The sequence below is a fragment of the Mus caroli genome, unplaced genomic scaffold, assembly GCF_978045245.1.
Source record: "Mus caroli unplaced genomic scaffold, Mus_caroli_1 scaffold_18, whole genome shotgun sequence".
Lineage (NCBI taxonomy): Eukaryota > Metazoa > Chordata > Mammalia > Rodentia > Muridae > Mus > Mus caroli.
Genome location: NW_028227273.1, coordinates 56,519,520 through 56,536,307, shown reverse-complemented (window position 1 = coordinate 56,536,307; position 16,788 = coordinate 56,519,520). Strand labels below are relative to the sequence as shown.

The 16,788-nt window shown below is 41.2% G+C and overlaps 2 protein-coding genes and 1 non-coding gene across 5 annotated transcripts; 1 reads left to right on the top strand and 2 right to left on the bottom strand.

Moving 5' to 3' along the window:
• Positions 1-4,309: 4,309 nt before the first annotated feature.
• LOC110284198 (olfactory receptor 1f45-like) lies at positions 4,310-5,239 on the bottom strand. Its single transcript, XM_021149889.2, has one exon. The coding sequence runs from the start codon at positions 5,237-5,239 to the stop codon at positions 4,310-4,312; it is 930 nt and encodes a 309-aa protein (XP_021005548.1).
• Positions 5,240-8,634: 3,395 nt separating this feature from the next.
• LOC115029807 (U4 spliceosomal RNA) lies at positions 8,635-8,778 on the bottom strand. Its single transcript, XR_003835365.1, has one exon. It is a non-coding gene; the product is annotated as a U4 spliceosomal RNA (small nuclear RNA).
• Positions 8,779-12,032: 3,254 nt separating this feature from the next.
• LOC110312557 (saoe class I histocompatibility antigen, A alpha chain-like) lies at positions 12,033-16,395 on the top strand. Of its 3 annotated transcripts, none has more exons than XM_029471617.2 (8): positions 12,033-12,144; positions 12,331-12,600; positions 12,902-13,084; positions 14,081-14,356; positions 14,464-14,564; positions 15,566-15,598; positions 15,713-15,759; positions 16,018-16,395. In XM_029471617.2, the coding sequence occupies exons 1-7, from the start codon at positions 12,072-12,074 to the stop codon at positions 15,734-15,736; spliced, it is 960 nt and encodes a 319-aa protein (XP_029327477.1). In that variant the 5' UTR covers positions 12,033-12,071; the 3' UTR covers positions 15,737-15,759; positions 16,018-16,395. The 3 variants fall into 3 exon arrangements, with proteins under 3 accessions (XP_029327477.1, XP_021041908.1, XP_021041909.1); XM_021186249.3 differs by having other exon boundaries at positions 12,809-13,084; positions 16,018-16,386; XM_021186250.3 differs by having other exon boundaries at positions 12,809-13,084; positions 14,460-14,564; positions 16,018-16,384.
• Positions 16,396-16,788: the final 393 nt, after the last annotated feature.

Here is a 16,788-nt window from a genome sequence, read left to right as displayed (position 1 = left end):
CCTATTATCCATTGGTTTGGTCTTCTCATTGAGTCCTGGATTTCCTTGATGTTTTGAGTTATGATCTTTTTGCATTTTGCATTTTCTTTGATTGGTTTGCTGATGTTCTCTATGGAATCTTCTGCACCTGAAATTCTCTCTTCCATTTCCTGTATTCTGTTGCTGATGCTCGCATCTATGGTTCCAGATTTCTTTCCTAGGGTTTCTATCTCCAGCGTTGCCTCTCTTTGGGTTTTCTTTTGTCTACTTCCCTTTTTAGGTCTAGTATGGTTTTGTTCATTTCCATCACGTTTTTGGATGTGTTTTCCTGTTTTTCTTTAAGGACTTCTACCTGTTTGGTTGTGTTTTCCTGTTTTTCTTTAAGGACTTGTAATTCTTTCAGTGTTCTCCTGTATTTCTTTAAGTGAGTTATCAAAGTCCTTCTTGATGTCCTCTACCACCATCATGAGGTATGATTTTAAATCTGGGTCTAGCTTTTCGGGTGTGTTGGGGTGCCCAGGACTGGCTGACGTAGGAGTGCTGGGTTCTGATGATGGTGAGTGGTCTTGGTTTCTGTTAGTAAGATCCTTACGTTTGCCTTTCGCCATCTGGTAATCTCTGGAGTTAGTTGTTATAGTTGTCTGTGGTTAGAGCTTGTTCCTCTTGTGATTCTGTTAGTCTCTATCAGCAGACCTGGGAGACTAGCTCTCTCCTTATTTTCAGTGATTAGAGTACTGTCTGTAGGCAAACTCTCCTCTTTCAGGGAAGGTGCACAGATATCGGACCTGCCTCCTGGCAGAAGATGAAGGCCTGAAACCGGGCCTGTTCCAGAAGCTGTTAGCCTCTGTAGTCCAAACTCTCACCTGCACAGACTAGTCTCACAGGGATCTGGGAACCAAGATGGCTCCCCAAGGTGCTCCAGCAAAGCCCTCCAGGGTGGGGTGACACTTCTCCTCTGGCAGGGAACGTGCTTGGATGTCTGGAGCCTGAAACAAGGTCTGCCTCAGAAGCTGTGTGGCTTCTGCCTCTCCCAGAAGCTGTTAGCTTCTGTAGTCCACACTCTCACTTGTGCAGTCTAGTCTCTGTGGGATCCAGAAACCAAGATGGCTCTCCTGGTTGCTCTGACAATGCCCTCCCAGGCGGAGTGGACACCTCTCCTCTGGCAAGGAAGGTGCCCAGGTCAGCAGTTGTCTTTCTTTATTGGTTTTCATTAACTGATCTGTTCACCCTCCACATTCCATATAAATGCCTTTACAAAGCTATGTGTTGCATGTAAGGTTTGTATATTGCAGAATGAAAGAGGAGAAAGACAGCCCTAACAAGGTTCACACTCTGGGATGCTGAGAATGTAGGACCTTCCATTCCAGATCCTTGTTTGATTCTACCTCAACTTCTTTGAAGCTGTTTCCTTTAAAGACTTGCCCCCAGGACATTTTCAGAACAGCTAGGTCACCCATCCATCTTTTCAGACTGTTATTGTCAGGATGTCAGCTAAGCTGTGAACTTTCTCAGCACATAGAGACTTGAAGGAAAATGATGCCAACTAGCCCTCCTTTGACAAAACCAATTTTCCTATTTCCCTTTGGGCCCCCAGAAGGGAATTTTTCACTTCAATTCAGCTACAAGTACACAAAAGAAGATCATCATACCAGTCCCTTAAGTTGGGGTAGATGATTCTTGTTATTTTATGAATTATAGATATGTTGTCATTTTAAGGGATAATTCACCAATATTGTAGCTTTGGAGAGAGAGCTTAGATGCAGAGATTTTTACCTTTCCTTTCTTCTCTGTCTTTCCTTCTTAGGTAAAGGAAGAGGGGGTGGAAGAGATAGGTGGATATAATAATAATATCATATAAATTAAAGGAATAGGCAAATAGGGGTAGGTTATCAAATTTACTCTTAAAAAAAAACATTGAATAGCCATATCTTACATTGGTAGAAATCTTTTATAATTAATGCAAATTGAAGTTATAATTTTACATTGGTACAGAATTTGTAGATTGATACAGATTTAAAGTTTTCATTGGTGTGAATTTCCTATACTGATACAAAATTCGAAATTAATATTGTTACTCTTTTATAGGCTTTGTACCCTTAGTTAATCTGAGGATACAAGATTTAGATCCAGTCCCTCTAATAACTGGCATAACAAAAAACCTGTTTAGAATGATTAAGTTATGCATATTAAAGGCCAGATAGTAAACTCATGGTTATATTAGATTTGGATTTAATTATAATAAAGTGTTTTTAATTTACTCAAATAGAAATGATCAAGACTATTTAAGGCTTAACAGTTCAGATATACTTTTACATAGACAGATTTTTTAAAAAAAAGTATCAGAAGTTCACAGAATACAACATTTAAGGCCATTTCCTTTTTGTGAGCCACCATGTAGATGTTGGGATTTGAACTCAGGATCTTTGGAAGAACAGTCAGTGCTCTTGACCGCTGAGCCATCTCCCCAGCCATTTCCTTTTTGAAGATTATTTGACCAGAGACAGGTCTGCTTCTGACAGCACTTTGAGCATTAATGGAGTTGCTCCAGTAGTGGAAGGATAGTCACAAGATAGGGCAAGAATTGCCTTAATTCATCTACAGACAAAAATACTATCTGGGAAAAGGACACACTATGTGGAATAGTCGACTGATAGTTCTGCCAATACAGAGTAAGCAGTCCTTCACAATTCTTGTTTACAAAGGTCTGTAAGATGATCCTGGGCCAGAAGACTGAAAACTGATGCTCCAAAGTTTTGAGGAATGAAAGACTGTCCAGGTAGTCATCTGTCTCTACAAATTGGTTAAGTGTTTTGTTTTTTTTTTTCTTCCCAGACAGGGTTTCTCTGTATAGCCCTGGCTGTCCTGGAACTCACTTTGTAGACCAGGCTGGCCTCAAACTCAGAAATCTGCCTGCCTCTGCCTCCCAAGTGCTGGGATTAAAGGCATGAGCCACCACACCTGGCTTGGTTAAGTTTTGGAAGCTATGTTTTGTTCTTCCTATATTTTCAGGCAATGTTTAAGTCACTCTTGGATTTTGATGTGGTTGAAGACTAGTTACAGTTTCATAGTCAACTCAAGTTGTTTAGCATTGAGAGAAATGATATAGATTTGAGAGGATGTTTTTCATATGGTAATACATGTTAAACCAGAACATTACTCAGGAATAGAATTGTAAGCTCTTTGAGTTAGGATAGATGGTGGAGTGCTTTATCTAAAATGACAAAAATGATGGACTGGGTGCTATGTGTCTGTTATACTATATAATTTGCATAATGGTAATGGTTGTGTTCAATTTATATCTGAGAGTAAAGAGAGCCTTTTAATTGGATTAAAAGTGGGAAATATTGTGAGTTGCCCTGGTGCTGTTTGTATTCTTATGCTAATTCTGCTTCCTCAAGGGGGGTTGCCCCAACAAGGAGTGGATCACTTACTCAGGTGATTTCATGTGAACTTTCTCCCCATTCTAACTGGTCAAATAAAGGCTAGAGCCTGTGATTGGGCAGTAGAAGGGAAAGGTGGAGATTGGGGCTTTAGAGGGTAGAGGAAGGGTAGAGGATAATGAAAGAGGATGGAGGAAGAAAAGGTGAAAGGAAGATGGAGCAGAATCACATGGCCTGAAGAAACTTCAAGTAGCAAGGGATCTCACAGCTGGGAAACTAATTAGTGTAGTGGTAGATCTACCCAATATAGATGTGCACCTTATAAATATAAAAAACGAGTTGTGTACTGTTGCATGGGTTTATTGGGGTTGGAAGTCTACTGCCACAGATAGAAATAGATATTCATGTATCAGATATAGGAATATAAGAAGACAAATTAAAGAATACCAAACCCAAAGTAGTATTATTTTCAGTAGATCACTTTATTTGGTGCTTGTCTTGTTGCTGTGGCAAAATACCTGACAAGCAATGTAGAAATGAAAGTTTCATTTAATTCATGGTTTGAAGAATTAAATACATCAGGATGAGAAAACCACAGAAGGGAGATAGTGTCCCAGGTCATATTGCATGTGTAGTAAACAAGCAAAAAGGGATGAATAATGATAGTAAGCTAGGTTTTTTTCTTTTTCCATTTATCAGATTAGGATGATTTTATGGAACAGATGGTTCCACCTACATTCAAAGTGCATCTTTCCTCCTCAGTGGAATCTCTTCAGAGATACCTTCCCAGACATGCCCAAAGGTGTACGTTGAAGGTGATTCCAAATGGAGTCCAGTTAACACTGAAGATTATCCATCGCAATCATGAGAGAATTATAATTCTCCCATGAGCCATGGTATTAACTTACTCACTTTGCATGTGTGATAGTGATGCAGAGTATGATCCTTCCTTAGTCCTGAGATTTCACCATGTTCAAGATCCTTCTCAATGAACTCTTAACATCCTTGTTTCTCAGACTATAAATGAAGGGGTTCAGAGTGGGAGTTACCAGAGTATACATGACAGCAGCTACCACCTCCTCAGAGGAACTAGAATTAGTTGAGGGCTTCAGGTAGGTAGCGAAGACTGTGCTATAGAAAAGGAGGACTACAGAGAGGTGGGAACTACATGTGGCCAGGGCTTTCCGTTTCCCCTGTGCTGATGGAACCTTAGCCACAGCATAAAAAATACAACCATAAGAACTTATAATGCAGAGAAATGCACTGATTGCTAAAACTCCACTCAAAGCCATCATCAGACTCTCATTGAGGTATGTATCAGAGCAGGAAAGCAATAAGAGAGGCCCAAAGTCACAGAAAAAATGAGGAATCTCTTGATTGGTACGGAAATATAACTTAGAGAACAACAAAGTATGGGTCAGAGACACACAATGAGCTACTCCCCATGACCCACTGACCAGAACTCTACATCTACAAGGAGTCATTAGAAGTGGGTAGAGCAGTGGGTGGCAGATAGCAGCATAGCGGTCAATAGCCATGACTGCTAGAAGCAGGTTATCCATGTCAGCAAAAACAGCAAAGAAGTACAACTGAGTCAGGCATCCAGAGAATGAGATTGATCCATCTCCAGTCCACAGAGCCTCCAGCATTTTAGGGGCTGTGGTGGTGATGAAGCAAAGATCCACAAATGAGAGCTGACTGAGGAAGAAATACATGGGGGTGTGGAGGTGGACATCAGCACCAATAGCTAACAGAAGTAGCAGGTTCCCTAAAAGTCCTAGCAAGTAGAGACCAAGGAAGATGCCAAAGAGGGGCTGCCATTTCTCTAGGTTTCTGGACAATCCCAAGAGGATGAATGTAGGAGCCTGACTGCAGTTCATCGTGGGTCTTGTATTTCAAGAAGAAATTGGTGTGAAGACAATATATTTGCTGCAGGCAACTATGGCATCCACCCAGACCTGGTCCCTTGGCAATGTGTCTCCCTCACAACGTTGAGCAATGGAAACTAGAATAGCAAAGGGAGGGACAAGATTTGGAGTTCATTAAAATGGCTCCCTAGGGAAACAAAGACAATTTTTTGAATGTCTTCCAGGAATTCTCTGAGTGAATGATTTGCTATTTAACCATTGTGTTCCATGATAGAATAACAAGTTTCTTGTGAATCTTTTTGACTGTGATTCCTTTGAAGACAGAGACTTCATCTCAGTACTTAGTTTAGTGCTTTGCTGACAGTGCTGTTTCAATAAATGTTCCTGACCATCCATAAAGTCACTACTCTGGTCAAATCTCCAGAAGACTAGGTAGAATACTGCTGTTTCCTGGGTGACTAATTGTAATTATTGTTGCCTCAATGAATGCATTGTTCACACTGCTGCCAAGGGAGTTCCTTCAAAAATATAATCATGTTACTTATTTATTTAAAAGAATTTGTAAAGATAAACATACTTTTTATGAAATTGAATAAGGTCTCGTGTGGCTTCTAGGGCTCTTATTAGTTTGATCTGGCGATGCCTCATAAACTTCATTGTGCCTCACTGCCCATATTCAATGAGTTATCAGCAAGATTCACATTTCTCAGTACTAATTTTGGGTCTCGGTCAGTTTCTGTTGCTAGCATAATATTACACGCTAAGCAATGAAAAAAGATTTATTTTGGATCAAAGATTTAGTAGAAGAGAGAAGATCTTCCTTTTTGATGGAGTCTGAGACAGCATAGAGCAATACACAGGATGATGTGGGAAGTGTGTATGACTTCTCGTAACTCTCCTTAAGCCACTAGTGTCTAATCATTGTGTGTTTATCTAATCCAAAAGACAACCAAAAGCTCCACCACAGATTCAGTTTTCCTAATCTCAGTACCTCACTGACCTGAGAGATAATACATGGTTTCAAACCATAAGGTTTATCCTTGCTTTGTCAGTTTCTTTTCTGGGAAGTCATGGTTCTTTGACTGGCAGATCTACCTTGTACATTTCACACTTGTGAAATGGAGGATGTTATAAAATACACACACACACCCTACATATTAAATATTTAGTAAAGTTTTAAGTTAGTATTTGCCTCTTTCACAAGGAAATGAGTTATATTATGATAGATCAAAGCAGAATCTGATTTTCCTCTTCAAAGTATGCCTAGTGCTTGGCATAAAAACAAACAAACAAACAAACAAAAAACAAAAACAAAAAAACTCAAACCATCAGATACTTGTCATGAAGTGGACAATTGCTTAGTAGTGATTGGAGTCAGAAGTGGGTACTGCATTGTTCCCTTCTGTGGTTCATTTTAGTATTTCAGCAAAGAAATACCTTTCCTCCAGGCATTTTCCTGCTGGTGTTACTTGAACACATGGTGCATCCATGTCTTTCATTCCCACATATGTAAACAGTGTTACAGCATTGTTCTCCACAAACTCCTCCTCATCTCAGCCCCTTGCTCACCTTTTCTTTCCTTACCTTAACTGGACATTTTCTCACCAACTCAACCAATGATAATTACATCAACAGTGTATCTGGCCACACTCATTGTACTTTAATTACTATAATTCAAGCTGCAAACATTTCAGTTTTGCCTTGACTCTATTGCTGAAATACCTCTAGTGTCTCTTCTTTCCTATTAACTACACATAGTGTACTGTGCCTGGTTACTGGAAACTCCTAAGTGTGGCTCTGCCCACTTGTTCCACCCCTAGCTAGGCAGTCTTTCTTTCTGGCTGGTCACCATGGTTTTTCTAATTCTCACTCCTGACATCGTGTAATTCATAAATACTTGTACAGAATACCATTCATTGAAGTCAGCTACGAGTCATATTTAGCTATTTGGGACTGTCAAGACAATATTTGAAATTAGTAAAAGTACAGTTTTCTCTCTATTAAAGATGTCCAGAGTTTGGTAATATAGAGAAGAACTGGCACAATAGCAAGATCATGAAAGAATTTTTTTTTTGTGTGTGTGTGTGTCTTCTGGTTATGTACAGGCACCTGTCTGAACTGTGAAGTTTCAGTAATTATCTTATTTCTTCCTTCATCTTAGGAACATGACTGAATTCAAGTATCAAATTAGTCTGATTAGATGAACAAGAAAAAATGTGTAAATCTTTTCAAATGTATGGCATAGGAGGCATCCTATGGAAGCAATGAACCACAGAAAGCCATAAAATAGAAATTTCACCAATCCTACAGTTAGTTATTCTAAGTATAGGTTCTCATTTGTCCCCTTGGCCACAGCATAAAAATCACTGGAGATTTTTTAAAACTATAGTATATTTTTTCAAGTATTTAAATTCCTATTCTATACAAAGGTTGGGCAGAATGAAAATATTCAATCTTTTTAGCTACTCAGTGTTATTATAGGTGACCAGTAGAAAAAGCAATGTACCTAATGCATTTACTAATAAGTATAAATTATATGGAGTCTTAAACCAACATTATTTCCATTCATGACCAAGAAATATTGCTCCTAAAACCCACCTGGGATTACTGTTACCTATGTGTAATGCTCTGAGCTCTCCAGTGCCTTCCATGTTATTTGAAGGTCTAACCCACTGTGGTGAACTAGAAGACTCTGCATCACCTTCCTCCACTTTATTTGTGCATCTCTCTCTGCTCTTTAACTTCCTGTCTCAACCACAATGACCTCCAATTCAGCACCAGTTCTCCACTGGAGTGAATATTCTTACACTTGATAAGTCTACATGGATAATTCCATCATTTTTACTCTAAACTCTGTGTTTTTCTATCTATTGTAAACACACATACACACACACACACACACACACACACACACACACACACACAGAGTTGTTGCCCTTCTCTGCTCTGTTGTTATCAATAGATTGGATGTTAATTTGGTGTATTGAGTCTTATTACATATCTTCAACTTAAAAGAAATAACTAGGGAGAAACAAAAATACTTTCTAAATTTTTTCAATACTGTAACCAACCCCAGCATCTAAAACAACACCTATCATTTCTACCTGCCCTATGTGCATTTACTGGGCTAAGAGCCTATATTATTACCTATTCAGTGTTTGATAGCAAACTTCATGAGATCATATTTACTTGTTATCACAGTTTGCATCTACACTTTATCCACAAGATTCCCCTGACCATGATGTTAAATTTAATGATAATTAGAACACATGAAAACAACACACCAAAGACAAGTGATCTATGTCCTAGACTGAGTAAATGACTTTAGCAACAGAGGCATAGTGGTTTTGTCATTTTATTGTCCTGTATGATGTATTCAGATTAGATAGCCTCAGAAGCAGTATGGAAATTTAATTATATTATCAGTGAGTCAACACAGACAGCAAGGAGATGCCTGCCATGCACACATGTGGAGGAGAAATGTTCTCAATTAGCAATAATCTTGCCTCGGATAAACCTCATTGGCTACGATACTGCCACTGTGAAAAGCTAGGAGAAATGTTCTAAATGTAACTGTTGATGGTAGGGCATTTCAAGAATCACAAATCATATTAACTGACACACATGGCCAAGGATTTGGGACTATGTACAAGAAATGATGTAAGAAGTATATCCTATTACAGTTCACAAATTATTTTTATCTTTTTTCATAATATATTCACCCCTTTCCACTATAAACACTCCTACATAGTCATGTGATTATTTAACACCAAATATAACCTAATTTGTTACCAACACTGGGAACATAACCTGTTACTTTGATGAATATTGATTTTAACAGATAATTCAGATGAGAGATGAATACTCTAATTCTTTGGTCTTTCTCCCTTCTCCTTATCTCCTCTTTCATTCTTACATGAATGCATGTGCCCAACTCTATCACCAGATCCACTAAAGTCTCTCTCTCTCTCTCTCTCTCTCTCTCTCTCATACACACACACACACACACACAGACACAGACACACAGACACACACACACACAGACACAGACACAGACACACAGACACACACACACACACACACACACACACACACACACAAGTCCTGAATATATTTACAACATATCAAATGCTTGATCACACAGCCTATCCTGAGATCTGAAAGTTTCACAGACACCCAGAGTACACATCCCTCTCCCACAAATCTATAAACAAACCAGGAAAATAAAAGATTTCCAGACAGTGACTTATACAGTGAACCTACTCTGTCTATGGTGTAATTTTCACCACCTGCAATTAAAGATGTCCCCCACTTACCCTCACTCACCCATTGCTGTGGTCTAAACTTCCTTTCATCAGAGGGAAAAAATAAGACCCTGAAAGTCCATGTGAAGGCACATTACACATAAGCCAAGATTTCAAGAGATAGAGGATCACCAGGCCTCTGCACATTTGTAACAGTTGCTCAGCTTGGTCTTCTTGTGGGACTCCTAACAGCAGGAGCAAGGGCTGTCTCTGACTCTGTTGCCTGCCTTTGAATTCCTTTTCCCTAACTGGGACGTAGCTTCAGTAGGAGAATATGTGTTTAGTCTTCACTGAAAGTTGAAATGCTAAGGAGGGTTGATATCCATTGGAGGATCCTTTTGTGAGGAGAGAGGGAGGGGAGTGGAAAGGGAGAGATTGGGAAGAATGGAGGGAGGGGAAACTTTGATAGGGATTTAAAGTAAAAAAAATATCTGAATTAATAATTTTTAAAAAAAGAGTTGAAAAAGTTAGTTCACCTGAGCTACATTGAGATTTTCACACTAGCTTGGCCTATAGGACAACTTGTCTAAGGAAGGATGGGAGTGAGGGATGAAAGAAGGGAGGGGAAAAAGAGAAAGTGAGAGAGATAGAAATAGGAGGAAATGAGAGAAATTTTCTGCCAGTGTTACATCAGTCTAAGCTGCAGTACATACTTTAGAATGCATATATATGAACTTACTTATACTTACAATGCTTAATCTCAGCAGATCTCACTTTGTGTTCTGACAGAGGGAAGACCAGAATGAATCCTCTCATACTTTCCCAGCAGCATCTTGGGCATTAACATCTTGGGGTTTTCTCTCCAAGGAATCATTCTGTCCAAATTTCTTTTCCCATAAGAATCAAGTCACTTATTTTCTTTTTCTTCTAGTCATTTCATTGATGTTAAAAATAATAACATTTTGGTAAAACTTTTTGCCAATTAGTAGGGAGAAAAGGGTGGCAATAATATCAAAGATGGGGCAGCACCATAGCAGTTCTTGAGAAATCCAACATATAGTGAATGCAGAGATTCATGAAACTTAGAGTAATATACTGCAAATTAAAATGACAAGCTTTAAGCTGAGTTCTACTGACCCCGTGGATCATTTGTGATCGAACATGGAGTCTGAACCTGGCATGGCATTGCACACCTTTGATCCCAACACTCAGGAGGCGGAGGCAGGAGGATCTCTGTGAGTTCAAGGCCAGCATCAACTACCAATTGAGTCTAGGACAGATAGGACTGAGAAACCCTGTCTCAAAATATAAAACAAGACGAAACAACATGGAGATTGAGCAATAGGGGTGAGCGTTTGGCTAATTTACCTGTAGGGACTGCTGTTTATATACAGACAGGGCAGAAGTAGTAAGTGGGCCTATTGAAATACAGCATACCATCTAAATAGTTCATTTGTGACATTTGTGACTAATATGATTTCTGAGTGCAAATTGAGTAAGCATATTGTCTATGGCAAATCATCAAACTGCTAAAATCAACTTTAGATTCATTAGACTTTATCTCAATATTTTTGTTTAAATATTGTCCTTGTTTTCTATCTGCCAGAGCTATTTCCCAAATTGCCAACTGTGTTAATGAATCTGCATCCAAGTCAGTTTCCTGTGCCTACACTGACTCCAAGAACCCTTGCTTGGATCCCCAGTGGGATGGGAGGACTTTAGAGCTTGCAAACAAGAAAAACCCAGGGGCTTCCACTCCTAATAACTAAAAAGTTTGACCATAAGACCTCTTGGGCCGGGCGTGGTGGCGCACGCCTTTAGTCCCAGCACTCGGGAGGCAGAGGCAGGCGGATTTCTGAGTTCGAGGCCAGCCTGGTCTACAAAGTGAGCTCCAGGACAGCCAGGGCTATACAGAGAAACCCTGTCTCAAAAAAACAAAAAACAAAACAAAACAAAAAAACAAAACAAAAAAAAGACCTCTTGGAACATTCTTTACCAGAGATCCTCATCTCACTGTGTTACTGAACTCCCTAGCTGAAGACAACCTTGAACTCCTTCCAAAATTCTATCTGTTCTGGAGACTGGGTTTATAAGTGTGCACCCCAAGTGATAATTATTGGTAGACCTAACTCATAAAAGTTATCCATGGAGTCTGCCTGGGTCTTATTTCCAGAACTCATGTGGCAATTGATAGGACCAGTATCACCAGTTCCAGGGTGTCAGATGCCCACTTCTAGCCTCTGCTGGCACCAGGCATTCACGAGGTGCACATACATAAATATAAGCAAAACATCAGTACACATAAAACAAACAAACCAAAAACCGTTTTGTTTGTTTTAGAGAACATACTGATCCTAGAATATTAGAAATGTTCTAGGAAACGTGACATTAAGTACTCAGTGTAGGAGAACAGAGATAAAATCCAAGCCCAGTTTCCAGGTTTAACCCATCATTGGAGATTCCCCCATTTCCTCTAAATTTCCCCTTTTCTGTAAACGTTGTCGGGTACTTTTGCCTGGATACTGATGACGCTTCTCCAATTCTCATTCTAATTGGGTGGCGTGTACTTAGCGAATCTAATCAGGGCTACCGCGGGAAGGATGGGGTCCTCAAGCAACCGCGCTCTCCTGCACTTGGTGGTGGTCTCTTTTACTGTTACCCAAACAGGTTCTGGTGAGTTCAGGGGTCGGGAAGGAAATAACCTCTAAAGGGAGGATCACGGCATCGGGACCAGGTGCTTGGAGATCCCTTTCTGCAGGGACTTGAGTTCCGCTCCCTGCCCCACCCCCAACCCACTGCTTGCTCATTGGCCTGGGATTATCAGGGAAGGGTTCTGATGTTACCCTGCCTCGCCCCAAGGCTCACATTCGCTGCGCTATTTCCACACTGCGGTGTCACGGCCGGGCCGTGGGGAGCCCCAGTATATCTCTGTGGGCTACGTGGACGACATGCAGTTTCAGCGCTGTGATAGCATTGAGGAAATTCCGAGGATGGAGCCTCGTGCACCTTGGATGGAGAAGGAAAGACCAGAGTACTGGAAGGAGCTGAAACTCAAGGTCAAGAACATTGCGCAAAGTTCCAGAGCAAACCTTCGGACCCTGCTCCGCTACTACAACCAGAGTGAAGGCGGTGAGTGACCCTAGGCCTGGGTCAGACTCCTTCCTAAGTCTGTCTATTGCCAAACCAGAGTAGCCCTGGGTGCCAGGTTAGAAGTTTGGAGTTGGGCTTCAGAGCTCTCAGAAACCTTTAACCGGTTTCACTTTCAGTTTAGGTCCAAATCCTGCTGGCGGGCGGAGCAGGGTGAGGTGGCTAAGGCTGACACCCTGTTTGTGGCTAGGCTCTCACATCCTGCAGTGGATGGTTTCCTGTGAGGTAGGGCCAGACATGCGCCTACTTGGAGCCCACTATCAGGCTGCGTATGATGGCTCAGATTACATCACCCTGAATGAAGACCTGAGCTCCTGGACTGCAGTGGACATGGTGTCTCAGATCACGAAGAGCCGTTTCGAGTCAGCTGGCACAGCAGAGTACTTCAGGGCCTATGTGGAGGGAGAGTGCCTGGAGCTGCTCCACAGATTCCTGCGGAATGGCAAGGAGATTCTTCAGCGAGCAGGTATGAGGAACAACTAGGAACCACTTTTAGTAAGCAAAGATAAACCCCTCAAACCTACAAGTGAGGCTCTTGATGTCTGGGGAGGGGGGAAATACCAGATCCGCTGGAATACTGCACAAGGAGGAGGAAGAGTGGTACTGGCCTTCCTGATCCAACATCAGAGAGTGACTGTCCCCAGGGCTGACCCTACTTTCAGAACATTTGAATCTCTCCCAGAATGGAAGGAGAAAACACCCTGAGATACACAACCAACCACTTCCATTCAGTCTGCAGCTCATTGTGAACCATGGCCTCTTTCAGGTCTGGTTCTCTGAACACCCCTAATGTCTTTGGAAGTCACACTGCACTGATGCTGTGAGTCTCTGCTCAACCTAATCAGGACTAGAGATGGGAAATGTGAAGCTCCCTACTAGATTCTCTCTTAGGGCTTCTATTGCTACAAAGAAACACCATGGCTAAAAGCAAGTTGGGGAAGAAAGGGTTTATTTGGCTTACCCTTTCAGCACTGTTTGTCATTGAAATAAGTCAGGACAGAAAGTCAAATAACTGATCTACATGGCATGGAGGAGTGCTGCTTCCTGGCTTGCACCCTATGGCTTGCTCAGCCTGCTTTCTTATAGAACCCAGGACCTCAAGCCCAGAGATGGAACCACCCACAATGAGTTGGGCCCCACAGCATCAATCACTAATTAAGAAAATGACCTCTAGTCTTGCCTACAATTTGATCTTATGCTGTCATTTTGTTAACGGAGATTCCCTCCTCTCATATAACTTTAGTTTGTGTCAAGTTGACATAAAACTATTCAGTGCACTAACCCAGATTTTAGAACATTCCAAGGAATGGATCATGATAGGTCCCTGAATCCAGACTCCCATATGGTGCTTACATCCCTCCTTTGCTCTAATTCTGTCCATCCAGAGGATGCTCATATGATCTCCAGTGACTCTCCAAAAAGAATGCAAAATACTTGAATTTTCCACCTTTTCCCCACCCAGATCCCCCAAAGGCACATGTGGCCCATCACCCTAGACCCGAAGGTGATGCTACCTTGAGGTGCTGGGCCCTGGGCTTCTACCCTGCTGACATCACCCTGACCTGGCAAAAGGATGAAGAGGACCTGACCCAGGACATGGAGCTTGTGGAGACAAGGCCTTCAGGGGATGGGACCTTCCAGAAGTGGGCAGCTGTGGTGGTGCCTTCTGGAGAGGAGCAGAGATACACATGCTATGTGCACCATGAGGGGCTAACTGAGCCCCTTGCCCTGAAATGGGGTAAGGAAGAGAAGGGTAACAGAGTCAAGGAAAGAAGGAGCCTAGATTAAGATCAGGACTGAGAACTGGGCATCATGACTCTCATCCTCCACTCCTTTCCCAGGAAGATCTTCTCAATCATCTGTTGTCATCATGGTCATCGTTGCTAGTCTGGTTCTCCTGGGAGGTGTGCTCACTATTGTTGTGGTGTGCAAGAGGAGGGGTGCAGGTAAGCAAAAGGGTTGACTGAGTCCTTTTTCTCACCTCTGGACTCCAGGTCTTAGTTGGAATTGTCCCTGCCTCTTCACTGGGAAGACATTTGGTCCACCATCTTAAAAGACACAATAGTTTATTTTATGTTATTATTGTCTATCTATGAGTATATGATGTAGATGCTGTGTTTATAATGTAGTTATACGCTCAGTCATATATGTATGTATGCACGTACGTACGTACATATGTGTGTATGTGTCCATGTGTATGTGTGTTTGCTTGTGTATATATGTGTGTTTATGTGTATGTATGTATAAGCCAGTGATCAGTACTGTATGTCTTCCTCCATACTTCTTATCGTTTTTGGAGATAGGATCTTACTCATTTGGTTAGATCAGCTAGCCAGTAAACTCCAGAGATTCTCCTATTTCTGCTTCCCTAGTACTGAGATTATAGATGTGAATCAACCACATGCAGACAGACTCAATATACACAGTTTAAACAACTTACATCTAAATCACAAATAACTAAATGTTAAAAGATCAAATTTCCAAAATTACAATTCTGGGAAAATATTTTTTTTTGATTCATGTAAAGACCTTTAGCTACATTTTGAAGAGGTGTTTACTTAAGATGCATAAAGTGTCACAGAGGTCTCCTTATTCATGTTTGCATGGGTATGCTAATGAAAGTCACACTGATGTACAGTTATGAACAATTAACTAGGAAGAAGTATCACAGACAAATGCTTGCCTTGCCTGAGTCTCTGTGCTGACAATCTGCTGTGCATGGGATCGTGGGAAAGAAAAGACATAATCAGAGTGGAAGGTTCCTGCTGAGAACAGATCCCCCAAAAGACTTTATTACACTTCCTTTATATCCTACATGTTTTACATTCTTCCCTGAGCCTGCAGTCCTAGTTCTACCAGCTTCCCTGGGGCTAGGATTAAGGCTTTTCATAGACTTTCATGGCCCTGCTGCCTCCCTGGCCTCTTACCCTCTGTTTTCTTTCCACAGGGGAAAGATGAATCAGTTATACTCAGACTGCCAGTAAGTATGGTGGGATATGGTTCCTGATATGAGATAAGGTGGACAGAAGCCCATGGGGCAACACAGCCAGCTCATCTTGTGGTGTCTGATCAAGTCTCATTTGTTCTGTTAAAGGCAGGAACAGTGATTAAGTTCTGATGCTTCTTTCACCATTTAGAAAGGTAAGAAGTTGCTGGGCCTAACCTGTAGCATGTGATGGAACAGAGGATAGACCCCTGGGTTATGGGGACTCTAACACTGAGACATTTGAGTTGAGTACTTTAGAGTATCACCCCTCCCAGGAAATAGTTTGGATTTCTTCTATTTTCTTCCCCAGTATGAAAGAAAGCCTTGCCTTGTGTGGGACTGAGTTTACAACATGTGTTCTGATCTCTCCTTCTGTACTATGATTCCAAAACCCTCAATGTCTCTTTCTGCAGTTGGCATCTCATGGTGTGTCTCCTGTCAGCACAGTGTGACAAAGTGAGAAGCCCAGGGCATCCCTGAGGACTGAGTCTCCTCTCCATACCCGCGTCTCCTCCCTTTCTCACCTGTACCACAGGGGGTTCCAGGACTTCTTCATCCCTTGTGGAACTTTAGGTTTCTATGTGCAGCTTCTTCCCTATTGAAAAATAAGGATGTAGATATAGCTTTATTATTATTATTATTTTTACCTTCTCGATAAAAGCTGTACTTCATGCTGTTAAAAGTGGAAGATTTGTACATTTGAAAGGAAATAAAACATGAAAACTCACAAACCCCATGTGTTCAATGTGCTCAGTCTTTGGTGGGTGGTTCAGGAGAAGGCTGGAGAGCAGAGTGTGCCTGACATTTGACAGTGCTACATCTTCCATGGGCTTGGATGTAGTCATCTTCTCTACCCTTGATCTTCAGGGGAGGAAATGGATTTGAACCATGATGCCATGTGAGTTATATGTAATATCCTGAGCATTGATGAGACCACCTAGGGAATAACTAAGATGAGAAAGGGAATAAGGACTGAGCCCTGAGGACTAACAGTTCTATATTGGCATTTTTCTGAAATACAGTGGTAGGTTGTATTTTATTTTGTATGGATTTTTTCACTTTAATATGTTTAATGCTTTAGAATTTCAAGTATGTAATTTGCTTTTTAGTTTTGATTTTACCGAGGGTTACAAATAAGATTGCTTCAAATGTCAGTAGAGACTTTGGACTTGGGTATTTTAAAC

What these genes read in the sequence shown, in the direction of transcription:
- LOC110284198 (XM_021149889.2), bottom strand. Translation starts at nt 5,239, where the DNA reads ATGAACTGCAGTCAGGCTCCTACATTCATCCTCTTGGGATTGTCCAGA.
- LOC110312557 (XM_021186249.3), top strand. Translation starts at nt 12,072, where the DNA reads ATGGGGTCCTCAAGCAACCGCGCTCTCCTGCACTTGGTGGTGGTCTCT. An exon ending in CTACAACCAGAGTGAAGGCG is followed by an intron (nt 12,601 to 12,808) that starts GTGAGTGACCCT and finishes GTTTGTGGCTAG; the next exon opens with GCTCTCACATCCTGCAGTGG. An exon ending in GCCCCTTGCCCTGAAATGGG is followed by an intron (nt 14,357 to 14,463) that starts GTAAGGAAGAGA and finishes TTTCCCAGGAAG; the next exon opens with ATCTTCTCAATCATCTGTTG.